This window comes from Dipteris shenzhenensis, chromosome 18 (genome assembly GCF_047967505.1).
Source record: "Dipteris shenzhenensis isolate YYH24624 ecotype China chromosome 18, Dip_SZ_1.0, whole genome shotgun sequence".
NCBI lineage: Eukaryota > Viridiplantae > Streptophyta > Polypodiopsida > Gleicheniales > Dipteridaceae > Dipteris > Dipteris shenzhenensis.
Genome location: NC_141613.1, coordinates 38,733,740 through 38,755,662, shown reverse-complemented (window position 1 = coordinate 38,755,662; position 21,923 = coordinate 38,733,740). Strand labels below are relative to the sequence as shown.

At 44.0% G+C, this 21,923-nt stretch overlaps 1 protein-coding gene across 1 annotated transcript in view; it reads left to right on the top strand.

The window, feature by feature from the left end:
- LOC147891207 (uncharacterized) overlaps positions 1–21,923 on the top strand; it is a 101,486-nt gene that overhangs the window by 52,791 nt on the left and 26,772 nt on the right. The window contains exons 3-4 of the mRNA XM_087389179.1: positions 10,070–10,297; positions 11,033–11,260. Of these exons, the coding sequence (XP_087245305.1) occupies positions 10,070–10,297; positions 11,033–11,260 (456 nt within the window). The remainder of the gene's footprint in view (positions 1–10,069; positions 10,298–11,032; positions 11,261–21,923) is intronic.

Here is a 21,923-nt window from a genome sequence, read left to right as displayed (position 1 = left end):
TTGATGCTGATTTAAAATACTATAGTACTACCTCTCCTTATCGCATCAAATTGACTGACAACACTAGGGTTAAGACCTTGGGAGTTGTGAAGAATCTAGAAGTGGATGTATGTGGAATTTTTGTGCCGACTACTTTTCAGGTGATCCCTACCAAGCCAGATGCACGTGCCTATCCATTGATTTTGGGAAGGCCTTGGCTACGCAAGGTGAAGGCTGTTCAAAAGTGGGATACTGGAGAATTGATTTTGCAGGGAAATGATAAGAAGGTGCGCTACAACATCAGAAGCCGCAAAAAGGAAGTTGTCAAGGAGGAGTCTTCAACATCAGAGAGTTCAAGCTCTGACTTAACCGATGAAGAAGAAGAGACAGGGTGTAGCTCCGAGGAGTCCAACTCAGAGGGTGAGGTGGAAGAAGTGGCCTTTGGTCTTTGTCTTGGTGCTGATCGGGATGAGTCAGGAAGGAACAAGGTGGTGGTGCAAGAAGATCCTGTAGAGACACTTCATGTGGAGGATGTGGAGCACATTAAACGACGCCAATGCAATGAAGAGCTTCTTGGTGATTCTCTATCAGGTAGTGAGAAGCTTCAGTACTTAGATATGCTAGATGATTTTCCATGTCTCTTTGCAACAAGCTATTCACAAGTTCGGCCAGTCTCTCTTGTGGAGCACAAGATTGAGTTGAAGCGAGAAAGCAAGCCAGTTGTGCAACGCTTAAGGCGATTGGGGATGATCCAAGCTGAGGCACTAAAGAAAGAGATAACACAACTACTTGAGGTGGGATTCATCTTTCCTATTAATGATTCAAAATGGATATCTCCTGTAGTTGTCACACCAAAGAAAGGAAATAAGTGGCGAGTTTGTGTGGACTTTCGTCCTTTGAATGCATGCACTAAGAGGGATCATTTTCCTTTGCCATTCCAGGATGAAATACTAGACCAAATAGCAGGGCATGAGATGTATTCTGTATGTGATGGGTATTGTGGGTACTTTCAAATTCGTATTTGGGAGGAAGATCAAATGAAAACATTATTTGTCACACCTTGGGGAGTTTTTGCTTACAGAGTGATGCCTTTTGGGTTGACCAATGCACCAGCTACATTTCAAAGGTTCATGAGTCAAGTCCTAGAGCCTTACTTGGGAAAGTTCATACGGGTGTTTTTGGATGATTTTTGCATTTATTCTCGGCGCATAGATCACATGGGGAAGTTAAAGATGGCCTTAGCTAGGATTGATGAAGCAAAAGAGTGTCTAAATCCTAGCAAGTGTCATTTGGATCAAACAAAAGTAGTCTTGTTGGGGCATATTGTGTCTCAAGAAGGCCTGCAAATGGATCCTGACAAGGTACAAGCAATCATGGCATTGCCAAGTCCTGAGAGTGTCACTGGTGTTCGCAGAATTCTAGGAAAGAGCAAGTATTATCAACGCTTTTGTGATGATTTCACAGAGATAGTGCATCCCATGAACTTGTTGACAAGAAAAGGAGTTTCTTTCCAATGGGGTATGGAGCAACAAGAGTCTTTCCAGCAACTTAAGGAGGCCATGAGTAAGGGCCCAATATTGAAGCCCCCTGATTGGTCTCAAGACTTTTATGTAAATCCAAGTGTATCTTTGCATTCAATTGGTGCTGTATTGCTACAAAAAGGAGAGGCAGGTAGAATGCAACCCATCTATTATGCCAGCCGACAGCTTACAGATGTGGAAACAAGGTATGAAGAAATGGAGCAGCAAGCTCTCTCTTTGGTGTTTTCTGTCAAAAAGTTTCGCTCCTATTTATTACCTCGACCATTTTTCTTCCTTACCTCTCAGTCTGTATTAGCATATCTAGTTCGCAAGCCTAATCCTGGGGGGAGATTTGCAAAATGGTTGTCAGAGCTTCAAGAGTTCTTTTTCTCTTTTGTCGCTGAAAATACCACTAGGTCCACTATGACAGATTTGCTCACAGGGCGGGAGGATCTAGGAGAAGAAAAGAAATGTGAGGAGAACATTAAAGATGAAAGGGATACACCACCAACAGCTTTTGTTTTGTATTTTGATGGGGCTTTTAGTCCTTCATGCCAACAAGGGTCGGGGGGATAGTCTTGATGAATCCTGAAGGTCAAGAGGTATGAGCAAGAGGACAAGAGCTTCCAGGTATCACAGCTAACAATGCAGCTAAGTATAATGCTTTGATTCTTGGTTTGGAGGGTTGTCCTCAAAGTCAAGTTAAAGAATTGGAAGTAAGAGGATATTCTCAGCTTATTATAAAGCAAATGCAAGGTTATTACAAGACAAGAAGTCCTCATTTGAAGGAGCTTAATCAAAAGGCTATGGCACAATGTAGTCACTTTGATTTTTACAAGTTTGTTCATATAAACAAAAAAGAAAATCAAAGGGCAGATGAGTTAGCTAAAGCCATTGTAGTGCCAGACCGGGGGGTGGTTTCTTGGGTAGACACTGGATGGCCAAAACTACAAGATGTTTAGAAATATGTGAAAGAAGGCATGTTTCCTCGAGGGTTAACTCCACAACAGAAGCAAAGATTGGTTACTTTTGGCCACGCCTCCATAAGGATGTATATGAATGTCACGAATGGAACCTATCAGCTTGAGGATGTTGATGGCATGGTGATACTCAGACGCACCAATGAGTATCACCTTAAATTCTTCTATGCTCAACCACCATCAGGGCCAGCAGACCCTCTCTGTACTAGAGAGGATCTGATGGGGGGGAAAGATGTGACGCCAAAAATTGATATTTTTAACTTGGCATTGATATTGTTTTTCTCTATGTTTGATAAGAGTTTGAGTATCAAGTGATAGCCTAGCGGCTCTCACTTATTTCTATTTTCTATGATATTGTATGGGATGGAGAGGATGAGTGGAATGGCTCATTGTAAATACCATAGGTATGAATTATAAATACCTTGGTATGGGGTGAGAGTTATTGTATGGGATATTATGGAGTTTTTTTTAAGAAAATAGGAAGAGTGAGTCATATAAAGAGGTGGGCTCATGTCCATGTGTTCCAATAATATAAGAGAGGCCACATGTCAAGCGTGTGGAAGGCATGTGGAGGAGTGTGAAGTCAAGAGGAATCCTTCTAGAACTCCTATGTGGAATAAGAAGGATGTGGACATGTAGAAAAGAGAGGGTCCCTATGGGCTCCATGTGAGGAGACTCTTGACTTTCTCAATATTTTAAGAGTCTTGAGTATCTTTTGATGGGACACATGGCAAGAGTAGCCAAAAAGGACATGGATGGTGACATACGTGCTTATGTGATTGATGGGGAAAGGAATCTACAGGCAGCAATTGTAAATGGGTGAAGGAGGGTAACAAAATCTTTATAAAAGGAGCCCTCCTCTCCCTTGTTCGTCAGAATCTCTTCCACCATTAGGCCTCATATTGCTGTAGCTCTAGTCTCCCCAAGCCTCTTCCATGAGCCTTCTCTCCCTCTTGTAGATATTCTCTTATGTAGACTCTTGAGTCCTTCTCTCTCTAGTTTATTCTCTCTCTATGAGTAGTCTTGGAGCTTTCGCTCCCTCTTGTATGTATGAAACCTCTTCTTCTCCCTTGTGTTTGTAGTGTTGAGGTGAATTCTCACTCTATTTGTAATGAAGGTCACTTCAGGTTCTCTCTCTCTTGAGTGTCTCTTCCCTTTTCTTTCTTTCAAAGCCTTAAAAGTTCTTTCTATTCGGCTGCTCACTGTGCACACATGGTCCATTTGTTTCCCGAGCCACTATGCAAACTTCTTCCCCTCTTCTAGGCGAAATCTATGAGGGGTGGATCGTTGATGAAGGTGGAGTCTTGAGGGAGCATCCTGCTCAGGCGAAATTAGCCTGGGTGGAGGGTAGTTTTCATGACAGTTTGACCCCCTGTTAGTGTTTTGCTCATAACTTTCTGCTTGGTAGTCCGATTGTAATGAAATTTATATCAGCGCGAAGCTCTCTTCAAGGCTCATGTTCCTATATAATCAGATCTTGAATCAGATACTGCTGCAAAAAGTTATGAGTCTCTGTGCTTGACAGTCTGTTTTCATGACAGTTTTTACCCCCTTCCAGTAAACTGTCCATATCTCTTCAACCGTCTGTCTGTTTTCAATGAAACTTATATCAGCGCGAAGCCCATCTCAAGGCGCATCTCTTTGTGTGCTTGAATCTCTGATATCATGTCTCTATTGAAAGTTATAGGCCTCTGTGTCTAATGACAGTTTGTAGAGTGTTTTGAGCTAAGTATAAAGGTGTCTATGAAGGAGGTGCAATGTTTCCTCGGAATCTACCCATCCGAAAACTCCTCGATATATATCAGTTCATGTCATGTTGAGCCGCAAGATCTTCTTTCAACAACGTATCGCTCTTCTCTTTGGTGCAGACCGGCTCGCTGAGATTATAGCCTCTGCTGATCCTTTCCTTCTCCCTATGCTTGACTACAACATCACTTGGGATGTTACCATCTTCATTCTCATCCAAGGGAGGAAAGTATGGTGTGGTATCTTGGCATAAAAGCTTCTTTCTAATGTCTCATTCTCAATGATAAGTATCTTTGGCAGTCAGTTCGAATGCTGCAGGAAGTGAAGAGGTGCGTGAAGTTTATTACCCCCAACTTCATGTCACAGTAGTGGTGGTTAACCGGGTTCTTCTAGCCACAGCATGGTTTGTATGCTCTTGTTGGTGCCACTCTAGGGATTTCATCACTCAGCTTAAGAGGCCTGTACGAAACTTTTTATGGAGTGGTCTAGATGGCACAACTGATGTTACAGCCAGGGTGGCTTGGGAGACCTTGATTCTTCCTACAAGAGAAGGGAGTTTGAATATCATCAACCCAGATCTACAGTGTAGAGCTTTACTCTGCAAGTTCGTTGTGCTAGGGCTTATGCCAGGGCAAGAGCCTTGGAAGGATTTTTTTATCAGATGCATACTTGCATGCCCACTTCAGGAGAGGATTGGACACACAATAATAGATGGGTTTTCACCACAACCCACCACCTCAGGTCTCCCTCTTCCCCTCTTATGGTTGCTATCCTAAAAGCATGGTCAACTTCAGGACTACTCTTCGCAGGATTCCCCCATCCACCCAAGAAGAGATTGAAAGGCAACCTATCATGTGGAATGACAGGATTTTGGATGAGCTTGGTAGACCATTTGGAGCTTCTCCTTACATGCAGTGGCTAAGATGGGAGAGGGGCCCTGCATCTACAGCGGGAGCATGGAAAGCCTTCAGGAAGCTTCCTGCAGACCGACAGGCCCAGATGGTTCTTAATCTTAGAGGGAGTGTAAGGAGAGTCCAACAGATTGATGCAGCCTTGCCCTTGGATTAGGTGGACACAGATGACATGCCTATTACTTGCTCCACTTGGATGGGGGCATTTTCCAGATTGGGAGTTCCTTTACAGGTGATTGCTTTTCTTGACACACATGAGGATGTCTTAGTTTTTGATGTTTCTTCGGGGGGTAGGTTGTCCAGATCCACAGATGATATCTTGTTGGAGGTACCGTTTCAGCTAGTCGGGATAGTACTTGGATCTTGACCCGCTTCTCCTCGCCCTTGGCTCATGGAGGCTGTGGCTCTATGGAGGTGTCCCAATTAAGTCTTTTGCAGTGGGACCCTGGAAAATGGGAATGGATAGATGAAGGGCACCGAGAGAAGGGCATCCCCTTCTTTTGTTACACGGTCAGTAATGCGAGGAAATTGCAGCTTAGCTATAGGGGTTGGAGGCCCACCAGAGCTCATCATTGGGAGAACTTTTAGATTCCTGCTGACTTGCAAAAAATTTTTTGGCAGAGACTCTGGAAATCCCACCAGAATAGAAAAATCACTCTCTTCTTTTGGCTTTCTATTCATGGTGGGATAGCAGTAAACCATTGGAGATCCAAGTTCGGAGCTGACCTTTCTTGCCCTCGCTGCCTTTCTGCTTTGGAGACAATACAGCACTGCCTTTGGGATTGCAGATAGGCGAGAATCATATGGAAGGGGATTGCAAGACTTTTCAGCACTTTTGTTCGCCTACCTTTCTATATGACGTGGGGATCAGTGGATTGGCTTACTCTTTCAGGGCCCCAGGTATTTTTTGAGAGACTTGATTCCTCTTGGGCTCTTCACATCCGACGACATCTTGTGGAGTCGTGCTCTCTAGAGGATGTTCCGGCCACTCTTTTCAGGGCTGCTCACTCCTCGGTCGACTCTCCATGGGAGATCCTAGCTAGCATTGCAGCATGGCACATTTGGAGAGCCAGATGCACTGAGGCTTTGGAGGGTTCTCAGGTTCACCCTTCTCAAATCTTGGCCAGTACTTGGACAAATACGATACACACTCTGATGGCCATTTGGGTGACCATGCAGGGATCATCTCGAGCAGCCTCCTCCAGGAGAGTTACTTTTCTCAGAGATTGGAGAGACTCTCCCTTCTTTTGCTGAGACTTCTACAAGGTTGAGATGGCATTTTCAGCCTCAGCCTTGGTTTCTTTCTACCTCATTCCTCTGAGGTGTTTTTTATTACATGCTTAGCATGGTGTATTTCTGCACAGAGCTTGCTCTAGCGGGTTTCTTTCTTACTTAATAGAAGTCTCTTTTTTGAAAAAAAAAAAAAGAAACTAAGTGGTGGCCAATATAGGATCCAAAGTCAACTTGAGGGTTGATTGATCCTAACTGGCCTACAAGGTCATACCAGGCCTAAGTGCTAACATACCCTTCCCTTCAACCCTTCCTAACGAGGGATGGATTTTTCAGTGGTTTGAATCAGCCTTCCATCATTGATTAACGGTTGGTGACCCATCCTCATCCAATTCCACTGGCCACGAGAACGTGTGTCTTCTCCAAAGACGAGTCATTGAACTGCAAAGGATGTGGAGTTTGAGAGCCCCTCTTCGTACACATCCATGGGTCCCACCCTTCTAGATCACTAGCTTAGAGATTGCCGAAAGAAGAGAAAGAGACAAAAGAAAGCTTCGAGTGCGACTGTCATCCTCGATAGAGTGCTTCTATTGCACGGGCTTCTCGTCCCACACCCACTACACATCCTGCTCTTGTTGCCTTGTGCTGGGTAGTGGTTAGAGTTGTTTCTCCTTCACCTCCCTCAGAGCAAGAGGGGCTTTCTCTTACCTCGGACCCTACCCCCATCAAGCCGTTGATATTTATGTTCAGATCGCAACTACCCTTGATACTCCTAAGGTTGCGGCTAGCATTGCTTGAGGCTTAGCCTTGGATATGGCCACATATAATTCTCCTACAAATCCTCTTCGAGGCCTAGCCCCTCCATCTAAACAGCCCCCTTCCTCTTCTACTCTTCAGTCTCCCCTCATTGATTGGGGGAAGGATGTGGCTTCTACTTCTTGACCCTATTTAAGTGCAGGGATCTTACGCACTACAATGCCATGCCTATTTCAAAGGGACTCTCTCTCTCCTTTGGTAGATTATGATGAGGAAGAGTTAGTGCCTTCTACATTTGGTGATGCAGTTATTGGTATTTCTATTGACACGGCATGACCTTCTATGGAGTTGGGGGTTCTTTCTCCTATGGATTCCCCCCCCCCTCTACAATACTCTAGTAGAAGTCATTCTTAGGAGGAAGCTATTTTTGCCACTAGGTTAGGGAAGATGTTCCATGCTACTTCCTCTCGCCGATGAGGATTGTTAGTTGCAACATACAGGGCCTTGGTGGTGTACCACATCGTCGTTGAAGGCATTTGATTTGTGATTAGCTTCATCAGGCACCACTAGATATTCTTTTTATTCAAGAACACAAGGTGGATGCTAGAGATTGTGCAAAGCCAAGTAAATTGCTATCAGATCATACCTTTTAGTCACTGAATTTGAGCATTAAGGGAGGAACATGCATTTTAGTTTCAGATTCTTTTCTTCCCTTAGTTGCATTTTAGTTTCAGATTCTTTTCTTCCCTTAGTGGTTAAACATGGTATCATCACTTGCTCTAGAGCACAGTGGATTATTCTTTTTATTGGAAAACATGGGTGGCCTTCTTAACCTTTATGTCCTTGACAATGGAGGGGATCGTGTTCTTTTCTACAAGGAACTTCTTTCTTGGGCCCCCGTTGTAGATTCATGGGTTACTGGAGGTGACTTCTAGCTGGTGGAGTTCCTTCATATAAAAGGGGGTCTATGTGATATTAGTGATTATTATCATACTATCGCTAGCTAGCACCTGAAGAGCTGAGATTCTTAAATGGGAGATTGGCCTTAGACGGTAGTTAGTAGCATTATAGAGTAAAGAGTAGAAATGGTCTACGGATTCTGCTTCCTTTGTGGGTGCTTGGAAGATCTTCAAATGCCTTCTAGATGATCACAAATTCCAAGTCACCTCCGAGAAAGTGTAGGCAGAATCCATCAGATTGATGCAAACCATACCCTTGGATTGGGTTCTTCTGGATGATAGGTTTTTACTCTCGAAACACTTATCTAGGGGTCTTTACAAGATCAGGGATTCCACTTCAAGTTGTGGGGCTGTGAGGATCAGACAGGGATGCCTTAGTCTTCAATGTTCATTCTGGAGACTGGGGATAGGTTATCTAGATCTACGGATGTTATACTTGCATATTGCATTTCAGCCTATCAGTGTTGTAGGTCATGTGGAGCAATGCTTTTTGGAGTTTGAATGGTATAAGATATACTAACCGAGGTGACATTCCCTTGGGCTCATGGAGGCTTTGTCTCTATGAAGGTGTTCCCATAAAGTACTTGTGGTGGGACCCCAGGGAGTGGGAATGGATTGATGCAAGGCACTGAGAGAAGAGCCTCCCTTTGTTTTGATACATGGTTATTGATGATAAGACATTTCAGATCAGCATTAGAGGTTGGAAGCCCACCTGAGCTCCTCATTTTCTACTGATTTGCAGAAATCCTTTTGGAAGAGGCTCTAGAAACCCTCAGGAAGAGAAAAATCACTCTTTCTTTTGAATTTCATGGAGGATTTGTAGTGAATGACTGTAGATGAAGGTTCGGGGTAGATTCCACATATATTTGTTGCCTCTCTGAGGAGTTTATTGAGCATTGCCTTTGGGACTACAGAGAGGAGAGTATCATTTCGAAGGGAATCGCTAGATTATTGAGCACCTTTATGTGTTCTCCTTCATGACCTAGGCTCTCTAGCTTGGCCCTCTCTTTAGGACCTCGGGTGTTTTACAAGAAACATGACTCTTCTTGGGCTCTTTTAGTGTGATGACATTTGGTTGAGTCATGTTCTTTGGATGATGTTCCTGGCTCTTTGTACAGACTTGCACATGTCTCTGTTTATACTTGTGGGGATCCGTCGAGCATATCAGAATGGCATATTTGGACATCGAGATGCACACTTTGAATGGTTCCTAGGTCCTCCCTGCACACACATTGGCTAGTATCCAGGCAGATATGATACACACCTTGGTAGCCATTTGAGGTCTTAAGGCGGCCTCTAATAGGAGGAATGCTTTCTTGAGGGAGTGGAGCGGCTCCCCATTCTTCTAGGAATCCCTCACAAGGTTGAGGTCGCACTTTCAGGTCAACCTTGGATATGTTCTAGCTTTTTTATAGGAGCTTGATTTTCCCCTATTATGAATTGGTTTCTCATGCTTCCTTTGAGCTTTTCTTGCTATGGCTTGCTGGACCTCCTCCTCCTGGTAGACCACACTTGGATCCTCACCCCTTTCTGAGGGAGCCCCTGCCGGGGCTGTTCCAGATGTTGTTGTACTTTTCCATACATTAAGTTGATCCATCCATCCTATCTCAGTCCCAAACTATTTGCATTTGAGGTTTATATTTCAGACATTTGTCATTTTCTGGTATCTATAATCATACAAAATTGAAAATTTTGAAACAAAGGAACATTTTATTTATACACAAAAATTTATGTATGAGACCAGTTATGATCATGTAAAACGGAATGCCATGTATGGGGTGTGCTTATTTGACCAAGCAGACAGAGTGGGTCTTTCAGTGCTGCAATATATGTGCTGGTTAAGCTCAGTAAGACAGTAATCTCTAAGAGCTTTTGATAGTGTAAGATTTTTGTTCTTTTTGTGGGAGTGGCAGTGTGAAGATAATTGAGCCCTGTAGCCTAACTCTTTGATGCAAAACAAGTGTTGATGTATTTCACTTTGGGTCCAGGATTGATCCAGTCTTCTGATCAGAAAGATGCTGCTTCAGAGGTTGTAAGTGCCGGGGAGGCTTTCCAAAGTTCTACTGGGAATGAAGAAATTGCCATTAATCTGACCTCTCCTACCGAGCAATCTGAAGAAAAAGTTCAAGTTTGGGCTGACCAAAGCATTTCTACTTGTGGCCTTGCTCCTGCATTGTTGCCTGACTATCCATGGGGTTATAGTAAAAGAGCAGAAGGTTATAAATTCCCAATCTCTTTCTCCTTGCAAAGTGCTTTGGTCCAATTAACAGTTTTTTAAAAATATACAAAAGCACATTGCCTTTCAGGTTTTGTTTCTTCCTTGCAGAGTGCAGTTCCTTCATTATAAAACAAGGAGCATCAAGCAAGTTTGCTTTGGATGTTTACAAGCTCTTAGCTCTTGGGTCCCTACACCTAACATGGAGATAAGTCAGCTTGGTTGCACAATCATTGATCTGAAAGTTCAAAACAATATAGGGTAGAAAAGAAAAACGTGAGGGTAGTGACAGACCAAACACTGATTCATGTATGTTGTACCTTTCCAAACATTAACTGGATCTACCCCATCTCAGTCCCAAACTATTCGCATTTGACTTTTACATTTCAAACATTTGTCATTTGGGTATCTACAATCAAACGAATCGGAATATTTTGAGACAAAGGAACATTTCATTTATACACAAGAATTTGTGCGTGAGACCAGCTATGGTCATCAAAAAGGCATGCAATGTATAGGGTGTGCTTATTTGAGTAAGCAGACAGGGTGGGTCTTTCAGTGCTGGGAACTATGTGCTGGTTAAGCTCAGTAAAAAAGTAATCTCTAAGAGCTTTTGGTAGTGTAAGACTTTTGTTGGGAGTGGGGGTGTGAAGATAGTTGTGTTCTGTAGCCTAACTCTTCAATGCAAAACAATTGTTAATATAGAGCATGACCTTGGATTTCACTTTGGTTCCAGGAATGATCCAGTCTTCTGATCAGAAAGATGCTGCTTCAGAGGTTGTAAGTGCTGGGGAAGCTTTCCAAAGTTCTGCTGGGAATGAAGAAATTGCCATTAATGCGACCTCTTGTATCGAGCAATTTGAAGGAAGAGTACAAGCTTGGCCTGACCAAAGCATTTCTACTTGTGGGCTTGCTCCTGCATTGTTGCCTGACTACCCGTGGGGTTATAGTAAAAAGCCAGAAGGTTATAAATTCCCTATCTCTTTCTCCTTGCAAAGTGCTTTGGTCTAATTAACAGATTTTAAAAATATATATAAAAGCACATTCTTTCTCCGGTTTTGTTCTTCCTTGCAAGAATGCAGTTCCTTCATTATAAAACAAGGAGCATCAAGCAAGTTTGCTTTGGGTGTTTACGAGCTCTTAGCTCATGGGTACCTACACCTAACATTGAGAGAAGTGTGGTTGCATAATCATTGATCTGAAAGGTCAAAACAATCTAGGGTAGAAAAGAAAAGTGTGAGGGTACTGACAGCCGTAACCGAGAAGAAACCATCCTGGAGGCAATTCATGCTACTATAGGAAAATTGTTATGAAGTACAGGAGCTCAGAGAAACCCCCCATGAAGTGGGTGATGAGAGTGTTTCTTCAAAGTCCAAGGTAGTTTCATGATGAAACTACTTCCTTCAAACGAGTTTCTTTGGAGAAACCCCCATGAAGAACGGTTATGAGAGGTTTTCTTCAAGTATACTCCTCTATCAAATAGGAGTTATGAGTGGATTTTCTTGAGAAACCCACTCTACACATGGGTTTTTTCAAAATCGTTTCCATCTCAATATCCACCATGCCTAACATCATTGTCATCATTAGATGAAGTTCTCCATCTTTGTGCCAAGATTTATGGACACAATAGACATTCTCATTTGAAGTGGAAATGTGAATTTTTATTAATTAACTATAACTACACAATTTCTCTAAGAAACACGGTTTTTAGTTACATAGTAGGTAATATGCCTTTTTTTAATGTAAAAATGTGAAATTTTTATCCTTCGCTTGGATGCTTGGTTTTTGCTTAGAAAAGTGTCACCCTTCCTTGGGGGGAACCATAATGGCTGGGTTCTATGCTAAATCTTATGGTCAAACGATGGGTGACTTTAACCTCCATTTACTATTCAGATTTGGGCATGTTCTTGGATTAATCTATTTATTGACTGAATTTTATAAAGTGGGTGTAATTGGACTTAATATATGGAGGCAAAATAAAGGTTTTCTAAATTCTGGTATCCAAAAGGCTTTTCCAATGATCCTTTTAGATATTAAAAGAACAACTGTACTAGGATTTGAAGATGAGGGTGTAGAACAAGACAAGAATTGAAATTCATTTGTGGCCCTTTAGAGTTTTTGCCTGCTTAAGCACCCATGGGGACAATACAGTAAATTTGGAGCTTTGATTCCATTTTTGCATGCCACCTCTATATTTTTAGAAATATAAGTTGGATCGGTTTTAGATCTTCCTTTGCCTCCATGATAATCTTGAAAGCTTTGATTTTATTCTTTGAAAGGGGGGAGGGAGGCACACACACACAAATTTTTTTTGGGGAGGGCGAAATCGATGCATTTTTATATTACAAGAGGATGTCTCCGTTTCCAGTTTGCCTCCAGAGGGTTGGAGAAGTGGACCCCAGAGGTGTTTGATGCTATTATGGGAGATCAGATTTCATGCATGATGGACGAGTGGATGGGAGCACGGGGACTGGATCTTTGGTACATCCATAGTGCGGAGGTGAATTTTCAGCTGAGCTTCACGTGAGAGGAGCCGATGTGTGGTTTGGCAGTACGAGTTATCAGATTGCCGCTTGAGGCAAAGGTGGATCATGCATACGACTGGCCCCTCCAGAAGTGTGCGGAGCGGTTCGGGGTGGGGAAGTCTCCTTCATGATGAAGTGTGCACGGAAGATCGGCATTGAGCCGGTATCCACCCTAGTACGTCGTCGCACAGACATCGACTATTCACCCTCCAAACCCCCGACAAAGTCACATAAGGAAGTCTTTCTTAAAGAGGCACCCACTCACAGGAGAGCCTTGTTCTCTGCACCCCTGTCCTCATGAGCTGGACCATAGTGAGTTGAAACGTGCATGGGCTCCACGATCGTGCTCGTAGTCAACCGCAGTATCTAATACTCCGGCAAGAGTTGCAGAGGGCAGTGGTAGGGCGGACAGTGGAAATCCTTTTGATTCAGGAGCATATGTTCTCAGCAGTAGCAAACATCAGATGGCGTCACCACCTTCTCCTAGGGAGAGGCCCGGAGGAGTGGTCCCCTGTAGTAGGACGCAGCGGAGGGGTCTGTATCTCGGTCTCACAAACTTTGGCTCTAGAGGTCTACGATCAGGGCAAGCTTATCCTAGGATGGGCAATTTGGATGGGAGTTAGGACGGGAGAGTCCAAGATTGGGATCGTGAATGTGTTTGTCCCAACGCGCAGACAGCATCGCTCGGCCTTTTGGAGGAGGCTGTCAAAGTGTCTTCCAGATATAGACTCATGGATTATTAGAGGGGTCTTCAACAAACTTGAGTTTGGGGAAGACAAGCAGGGCGGCCCCTTCTTCTCTGAGATGCCAGCAGCAGAGCGTAGCACCTAGGGCTCAAGGTGTAGGACAAGTGATTGGAGTAGCAACTGGTACTTTGGTGGCTTCCACAACAGAATAGAAAAGGTGGGATTCGCGGATGCACAAGCTCTTTTTGTTATTTCTCTTTCTGTCAAGAGGTTTATCATTCCTCACGTTCGGTCATGCAAGACCTCGAAGGCATCGTGGGAGATTTTAGAGAGCATGTTTGCAGCAAGAAATGATGCCAGAGTCTCATTCTTGAAGAGAGAGCTATCTCATACACATATGGATGAGGGAGATTTTAGAGAGCATGTTTGCAGCAAGAAATGATGCCAAAGTCTCGTTCTTGAAGAGAGAACTATCTCATATACATATGGATGAGGGAGATTCCATGAATGCTTACCTCACAAAACTTTAGGATTTGAGGAAACAGTTTCTGAATATAGATGAGATTATTCCGGATTCAGAGATGATTACCACCTTCTGAATTCTCTTCCTGATTCTAATCTCAATTTCCATACCTCGCTGAATTTTTCATTGAGGGGGGATAGCAATCCTCTCTCTTTTCACGAGTTGGTAGGACTCTTGTTGCAGTAAGAGCAGACAAGAAAGAACATGGCAACACGCCATGAAGTTCAGGCCCAAAGGGAAAGGGCAGCAAAAGCAACATGGAAATCAGCACACACATCAGCGTAAAGCTGATTCGGGATAGCCCTCTCATAAGGCTAAAGGTGATGTAGAGAAGCCTAAGAGGAAGGGCATTTGTCACTACTACAAGAAGCCGGGTCACTACATTGGTGAATGCAAGAAGCGAATAGCTAAGGAGAAGAAAAAGGATTCGGATTTGGTTGTCTTAGGTGCATCAGCTCCTAATGCACATGAAGGAGGGGATGTTACAGCCAACTTTGTGGAAGAGCATTATGCCTTTTTGTCTTGCATTTCAGATTTTCCAGTGGCTAGTCCAGATACTACAACCACTCTTGAGGATGACCCGTATGCTTTCTTGACTTGTAGCTATGACCCTTCAAAGGATGCATGCTCTTTTAGTGTCAATGAGACACTAAACACATGGTATTTTGATAGTGGTGCTTCCAAGTACATCACTTCAAGGAAGAGTCTTTTTGCATTTGTGCATGCACCACCTGCTAAAAAGACAGTGTGTGAAGATTTTTGAAAACCCCAAACTCGTCTTGTACATATGTACATGTGTGATGTTTAACTTGTGTGTGTGCTTGATGGTGTTCAATCAGATCTTGTCTAAGCAGCTTTCGAGTACAGCATGGTATTTAGTGTGACGGTGTTGATGGTGGGTGACATATGTCCGTCATAGTAGTCCTTTACCAAGTGTTAATAGGGTCATGAGTGATGTTCAGTATTGTGGTAAAGTCATGGGAGCACTCTTGTACTTTGTGTGGGCATCATGGATGTGTGGTTATTTAAAGGCTTTGATGGAAGAGTATGTGCAAGGGAAACGGTGAGCCTAAGGTATGACGTGGCACTTGTCAAAAAGATATGCATGCAACGTGGCTACGTGATGAGGGAAGGAGACTCTGGAAGGGATGGCCGTGGCTTCACGGGAACAGGAGAGGATCTGGGTTTTCGGGGCTGCGCGGAAGGAGAGGGTCTCGAGGATGGAGTATGGAGCGACACACGTAACTACGGGTGGGGAGTGGAGATCTTGCTAAAGAGGAGATGTGGCGGGTGCTAGCTTTGATCACATGGAGAAGATGGCGATGGAGATAACAACTTGATGGCGAGCTGTGATCTGGTTCGAAGGACGGGTTGATTGCATGAGCTACGAAGCGGGTGTTCTGTGATGACTAGTGAAATAATAGTGCTGGCTAGCTTCATGTAAAGGATGGGGAGGAAGTGCGTAGGGTGACAGAGATAATGGGCGACGTGAGTCTGTGATTCCGTGAGCAGGAGAGATGAATGAAGGGGATATTGCTTGAAGAGCTCCTTGGCTAGCTGGGGGTGGCACGACCTATGAGATGCGTACTCCATGAATTGGAGAGGAACCAAGAATCTGTGGGCGGTGAGTGCTCCATGAGCTCCATGAGCAGGAGAGAGTTGCGGTGCTGGGAGTCATTGCGCGAAGGCAGAGACAGGCCATGGGGACAGCGCAGGTAAAAATATGAGCGTTGGCTGTGGTTTTTGGAGAGAGGTATGGAGTGATGGAGCTGTGGTGTCACTAATGTGTGGGCAGTGAGAGCCTTGGAAGAGCTCCGTGTGTTCTGAGAGCAAGGGAGAAACTGCAATGCTCTGATCCCTTGAAGGTGATGCGCAATGGGTGTCTTGCTTAAAAGTTCAGTGATTGTTATAGTTGTAAGGAGTTTGGGCTAGGCATGTCTATTGTGCTGCTGGAGGTCCTTTGGGGAAGGAGATACATGAGCTTGCATGAAGCATCGACTGTTGCTGTCGATGGGAGTTTGAGTTGGGATTTGGGAATCTCTTTTGAGAGAGCTTTGGGTCTTGGTTGTGGCATCTCTAATGGCTGCAGGTCTCTACTATGCGAGTCCAAAGTTCTTGAGACGAATAAAATGTGTGCTCCGTGAGCATTGCAAGAAAACGTAGGTATAAGATAACAGAGGTGAGAAGATTGAGGTCTCCTCAACATATTTCCTTCAAATATGTATAAAGATATCTATCTTTAGGAAAATGACAGTTGAACAGATCTGAAAATCATCAATCTTCTGTGCATCCTAAATTGTGGTTCTTTTGTATGTTCCTGAGCTTGAGCTCTCAATCAGTAGGAGAGCTTGTCTTGAGCTATATAATCCATTGGGTTTTTTGAGGTTGTTTGGTTTTCGAAGGAAATGTGGCCAGAGTATGAGTTGTATATAGAGGTGTGTAGAGACAACGATTTTCAATGAAAGATTTTACCTTCTGATGGTGTTGTTCACTTGCTTTAAATGTGGATGAGGGTGGCTGTAAAGGCAGATTAGGTTCTACTGCTTTTGTCCATCCACATTTTGGTGCCTCCACGGAGGACTGTGCACTTCAGTTTACAAGTGTGAAGCTGTGCAGTCAATTGTAGTGTTGAAGAGCTGAGAGAGATGGCACAGGACTTTCCAGAGTTTTGGGAGCTGCCATATGAAAATGCAGCCAGATTCGTGGAAAGGATGGAATTTACAGCACTTATGAAAGATAGGGCAACCCCTGAGATTTTGTTTCAGATCATGAATTATTACTTGCAGGGAGATGCAAAAGCATGGCTACAAACTCAAGTGGCTACCTTCAAGACTGCTCATCCTCAGCAGCAAAATCCGGAGTATACAATGGTGAGGGCAGCCTTTCTTGCACGGTTTGCACAATCCAGGAGCCCTAATGAAGTTTGGAAAGAGCTGTGCAAAGTGAGATAGGAGGAGGAGCAGGAGGTTGACTAGTACCTGATTCAGTTTGGGAGATTATGGAGTCTCTGGTGTGAAGCTCTTGTGCCGGAGGTGCCTTCTCAGATGATTAAGAGAGACCGCTTCATTTTAGGCCTGAAGCTTTCACTCCGTTTGAAGGTGGAGCTGAGGAATATCGATAGCTTCAAGGATGCAGTCAGAGTGGCTAGGGAGAAGGAGTGGAAAGTCAAGAGATTGAGGTAGTTGGGCATGCATGAAGAGCCCAAAACCCTGGTCAGCAGCCCAGAAATGATGAAGGCATATGCACAGAGAGAGCCGGTGTCTCTTCCTGTGCGGGATGATTCCCTGAAAAAGGATTTGCATGAAGGTGTGGAGCTTATGAAGGTGTGGAGCTTATGGATGGAGACTGCAGGAAGAGGCAGAGATCAGAATAACAGGAGAGAAGCTATGGCTGGAGGAGAAGGAAGTTCAGTTGGAATAGGTAGAGGACGGGGATACATGAGCAATGTCCAATGCTGGAATTGTGGGGAGTGGGGACATATCAGCCCTCACTGTGATAAGCCAGCCAGGGTAGGGGGAGATGTCTATCCTGAGCAGCAGAGAACAAATGATAGATCAAGTGACTATAGTATGGAGGTGAAAGATCTGAATCAACTCTCTACCAGTGGTGTGAAATGGGAGGATAAGGGGAAAGGAAAGGCAATTAGCGTGATCAGAATGGAGACCATACGGGAGATTAATTTGTACCCATGCAGTGTAATATGAGCTATAGGCTGGAATTGGAAGAGGAACCTGAGGAGACAGTCATAGATGAAGAGACAGAGGAAGAGAGCATCTCATCAGAGGAAGAGAGTCAGTTGTCTTCACTGCTGAAGGAACTGGATGCATATAGTGTTGATGATGTGGGGGAGCTGGAAATCATTACACTTATTATGAATGGAGGTTGGTCAGTTGCTATGGGGGAGGGTGTTGCTCAACCAGATCTGTGTAAGGTGGCAGAGGTGAGCCCGAGTGAAGGGGTTGCTCCCACAGGTGGTAGAAATGTTGAGAGCCCATTAATGGTAGCTAAAGATGAGTCTGTATGTGAAGAAGTAGATGGCGGTCATGCTGCAGTTGTGAGAGTTTGGGGAGAGAGAGAGAGCAAGAGAGTGTGAGCTTGAGAGCTGAAAGCTTGAGAGCTGAGTTGCAATAGAAGAGTGTAAAAGAGTACAACTGAAAGAGTTAGAGATAAGGTTTTGTCCTAGTGACAAAACCTTAGTAGTCACTAACCATAGTTAGTGAACTAACTGCGGTTAGGGGGAAAAACCTCTTAAAGAGGGAAAAGTGCCCCTAACTAGCTTATTAAATTACATTGGTCACTGCTGAATTATATCTATGATTCTAACACCCCCCTGCAGTGCCAATGTCATGTACAAGGCTGATCAATCACCAAACGGATATAAGTTCAGGGCACTGCGAAATGCCTCAAACTTTTCACGTGGTAGTGCTTTGGTGAAAATATTTGCAACGTTGTCATGTGTGGACACAAAGACCATATTGATCTCTCCTGCATGCAACTTCTCTCTGACGTAGTGATAGTGAACCTCAATGTGCTTCGTGCGAGCATGAAACACTAAATTCTTTGCCACTGCAATGGCACTCTAACTATCAGTGAGAATTGGAGAAGGACCCTCCAAAGACAGTTGAAGAGATCAGCAAATAGACGTCGCAGCCAGACACATTCAACTGTTGCTGTGAAAGCTGCCCTGTACTCAGCTTCACATGATGAGGTAGCCACTGTAGATTGTTTCTTGCTCAGCCAGGAAATGCAAGATTTACCCAAAAAGAAACAATTGCCACTAGTGGACTGCCTAGTGTCATAATCACCAGCCCAATCTGAATCACTGTAGGCATGCATCTGCAAGTCACCCCCCCTGGGAAATAACAAGCCAAAAGACTTCGTGCCCTGCAAATAACGGAAGATGCGCTTAACTGCCTGCCAATGCATAGTTTTTGGGCTGTGCATGTACCTGCTCACCTGAGATACTGCAAACTGAATATCAGGTCTAGTGTTGCAGAGATATGTGAGGCATCCAACAGCCTGACTGTAAGATGTGGCATCAACTGATTCTCCTGCATCATGCATTGTGAGTTTCAGCCTCGGCTCCATGGGAGTGGCTATGGGCTTACAATCATGCATGTTAAATCTGTCCAAGAGTTTCTGCACATACTTGGACTGAGACATAACAGTGCCACGTCTCTCTTGAGAGAACTGGATCCCCAAATAAAAGTGAAGCAGCCCCAAATCTAACATGTCAAAGGAGGTCTGCAAATCAGCTTTGAAATCTGCAATTTTATCTTCATTGGACCCTGTGAGCAGTAAGTCATCGACATAAAGAAGGATGACTAAAATTTCCCTCCCATCCATCTTGATATAGAGGGTGCTCTCAGTAGGACTATTGTGCAGCCCCTTGCTGGTCAAAAAGGCATGAATCTTGGCATACCATGCATGAGGGGCCTGTTTCAGCCCATACAAAGCTTTGTTTAGCTTGCATACCTGAAGTGCATTTGCTGTAATTTCAAAGCCTGGAGGTTGTTTGACATACACCTCTTCCAGCAAGTCTCCATTTAAGAAGGCTGTTTTTATGTCCAACTAATGAACATTCCACTCAAAATGTGCAGCCATTGCAATAACAGATCGGAGGGTGGTCATCCGAGATGTAGGAGCAAATGTCTCCTCATAATCTATGCCCTTTTTCTGAGCATAGCCTTTGGCAACCAGCCTTACCTTGTATCTGTCAATGGAGCCATCTGGCTTCCGTTTGACCTTGAAAACCCATCGTGTGCCAATGGCATGTTTACCTGGTGGCAAGTCTACAACATCCCTAGTCTGATTTTTTTCAATGGACTGCAACTCATCGTGCATGGCATTCATCCAATGCACATTGTCCTTTGCTTCTTCGAATGTTGCAGGCTCCTCTTCATCAAGAAGAGTACTTACATATGCTGATTCCACTGAATTAGCACCTTCCATGTGCCTTGCTGCACTGCCAGGTAATGGAGCATCAATCTTACTCTCCCTGAGAGTCTGTAACAGCCAGTTTGGGACTGTTTTTGCTGCGTGTATGTCTGCAATTTCTTGCTGCACCACCTGTTCCACTGCCTGTGGAGGTGGCAAGACATCCTGTGGGTGAACTGAAGCATCGGAAGGTGGCTGTAAATTCTGATTTGCATCAGAAATATCAGCAGGGGAACCCAAGGCAATGGGTAGCAACCCCACAAAAACATCCTCTGAAGAAGAAGGCATATGAAATTCAGCCTGAGTGTGAGCTGAATTTTTTGCAAATATCACATCTCTACTGACAATGATCTTGCGTGTAGCAGGATTGTAGAGACGGTACCCCTTGCTTTCTGCACTGTACCCAACAAATATGCACTTAATTGCCTTATCTGACAACTTGTGCCTAAATTCAACTGGCACATGAGCATATGCAAGGCATCCAAAGACTCGGAAATGATCCACTGAAGGCTTTCTCCCATTCCAGACCTCATAGGGAGTTTTTGTTTTCAAAGCCTTAGTGGGAGGCCGATTTAAAATGTAGTTGGCACACATCAGACCTTCAAGCCAGAATTTGTGAGGCATGTGTTTGCTTTTTAGCATACATCTGTCCATCTCCATAAGAGTTCTATTTTTCCAGCTTTGCCATTTTGCTGAGTGGTTAGCCTCACTGTGAGCTGATGCACAATACCCTTGCCTTTCAGAAAAGCATCAAAATCTGTAGACAAGTATTCCCCACCTCTATCTATGCGCAATGTCTGTATCTTGAGTCCGGTTTCATTTTCAACCATGGCTGAAAAGTGTTTAAACACCATGAACACTTCTGATTTGCGCTTTAGCCCAAAGACCCAAGTGAAATTGGAGTAATCATCAATAAAGGTAACAAAGTAGAGATGACCACCCAATGATGGAGTCCTCATGGGACCACAGACATCACTGTGTATAAGCTGTAATTTGCAGACAACTTTAACTGAACCATTCTTTTTGAAGGGGAATCTATGCATCTTGCCTAAAATGCACCCTTCACAGGCATGTGGAGGAGGTATCTCAAGAGGTGGCAATGCATCAACCATAGAGTGCTTCTGAAGTGTCATCAAGTTGTAATAATGCATGTGGCCGTATCGGGCATGCCATAATTCTGCATTCTGCATGGCAGCAGTAGCGGTAGAAACTGCAAGAGCATGGGCTGCTCTTTTCTCAAAAAGATCAAGCTGAAAAAGCCCACGTAGCAGAGTACCAGATAATCTTAAGGCATAATCATTTTCCCTGTCTCGAACAACACATTTGTCATCCTCAAAGATGACCTGAAATCCAGCTCTGTTAAGAGTGGACACTGAAAGAAGATTCTTGGTGATACCAGGCACGTATAAGAAATCTGAAAGTCTGAAAACTGAGCCATCAATGGCAGTAAGCTCAACTACTCCCACTGCTGCCAGATATGTGCACATGAGCTATGGCACCTTGATCATAGAGTTTGTGTTTGATCAAGGGGATAATTTCTTAAACAAGGTCATCAAAGAACTGACAGAGCATGCTATGGTTGATGCATTGCCTCCTTTGGAGTCACCTTCTCCACATGCATGTGAGGGATGCATCCTTGGTAAGATGCATAGATTTCCCTTTAAAAAGGATAGTGCAGTAAGAGCTACTCGCAAATTACAGCTCATACACAGTGATGTCTGCAGTCCCATGAGGACACCTACTTGTGGTGGTTATCTCTATTATGTTACATTCATAGATGACTACACCAATTATACTTGGGTCTATGGTCTGAAGAAAAAATCAGATGTGTTTATGCATTTCAAACACACTGTGGCTATGGTTGAAAATGAGATAGGACTCAAGGTGCAGACACTTCGCACTGACAGAGGGGGGGAGTCTATGTCTCATAAATTTGAGGCATTTTTGAAGGAGAAA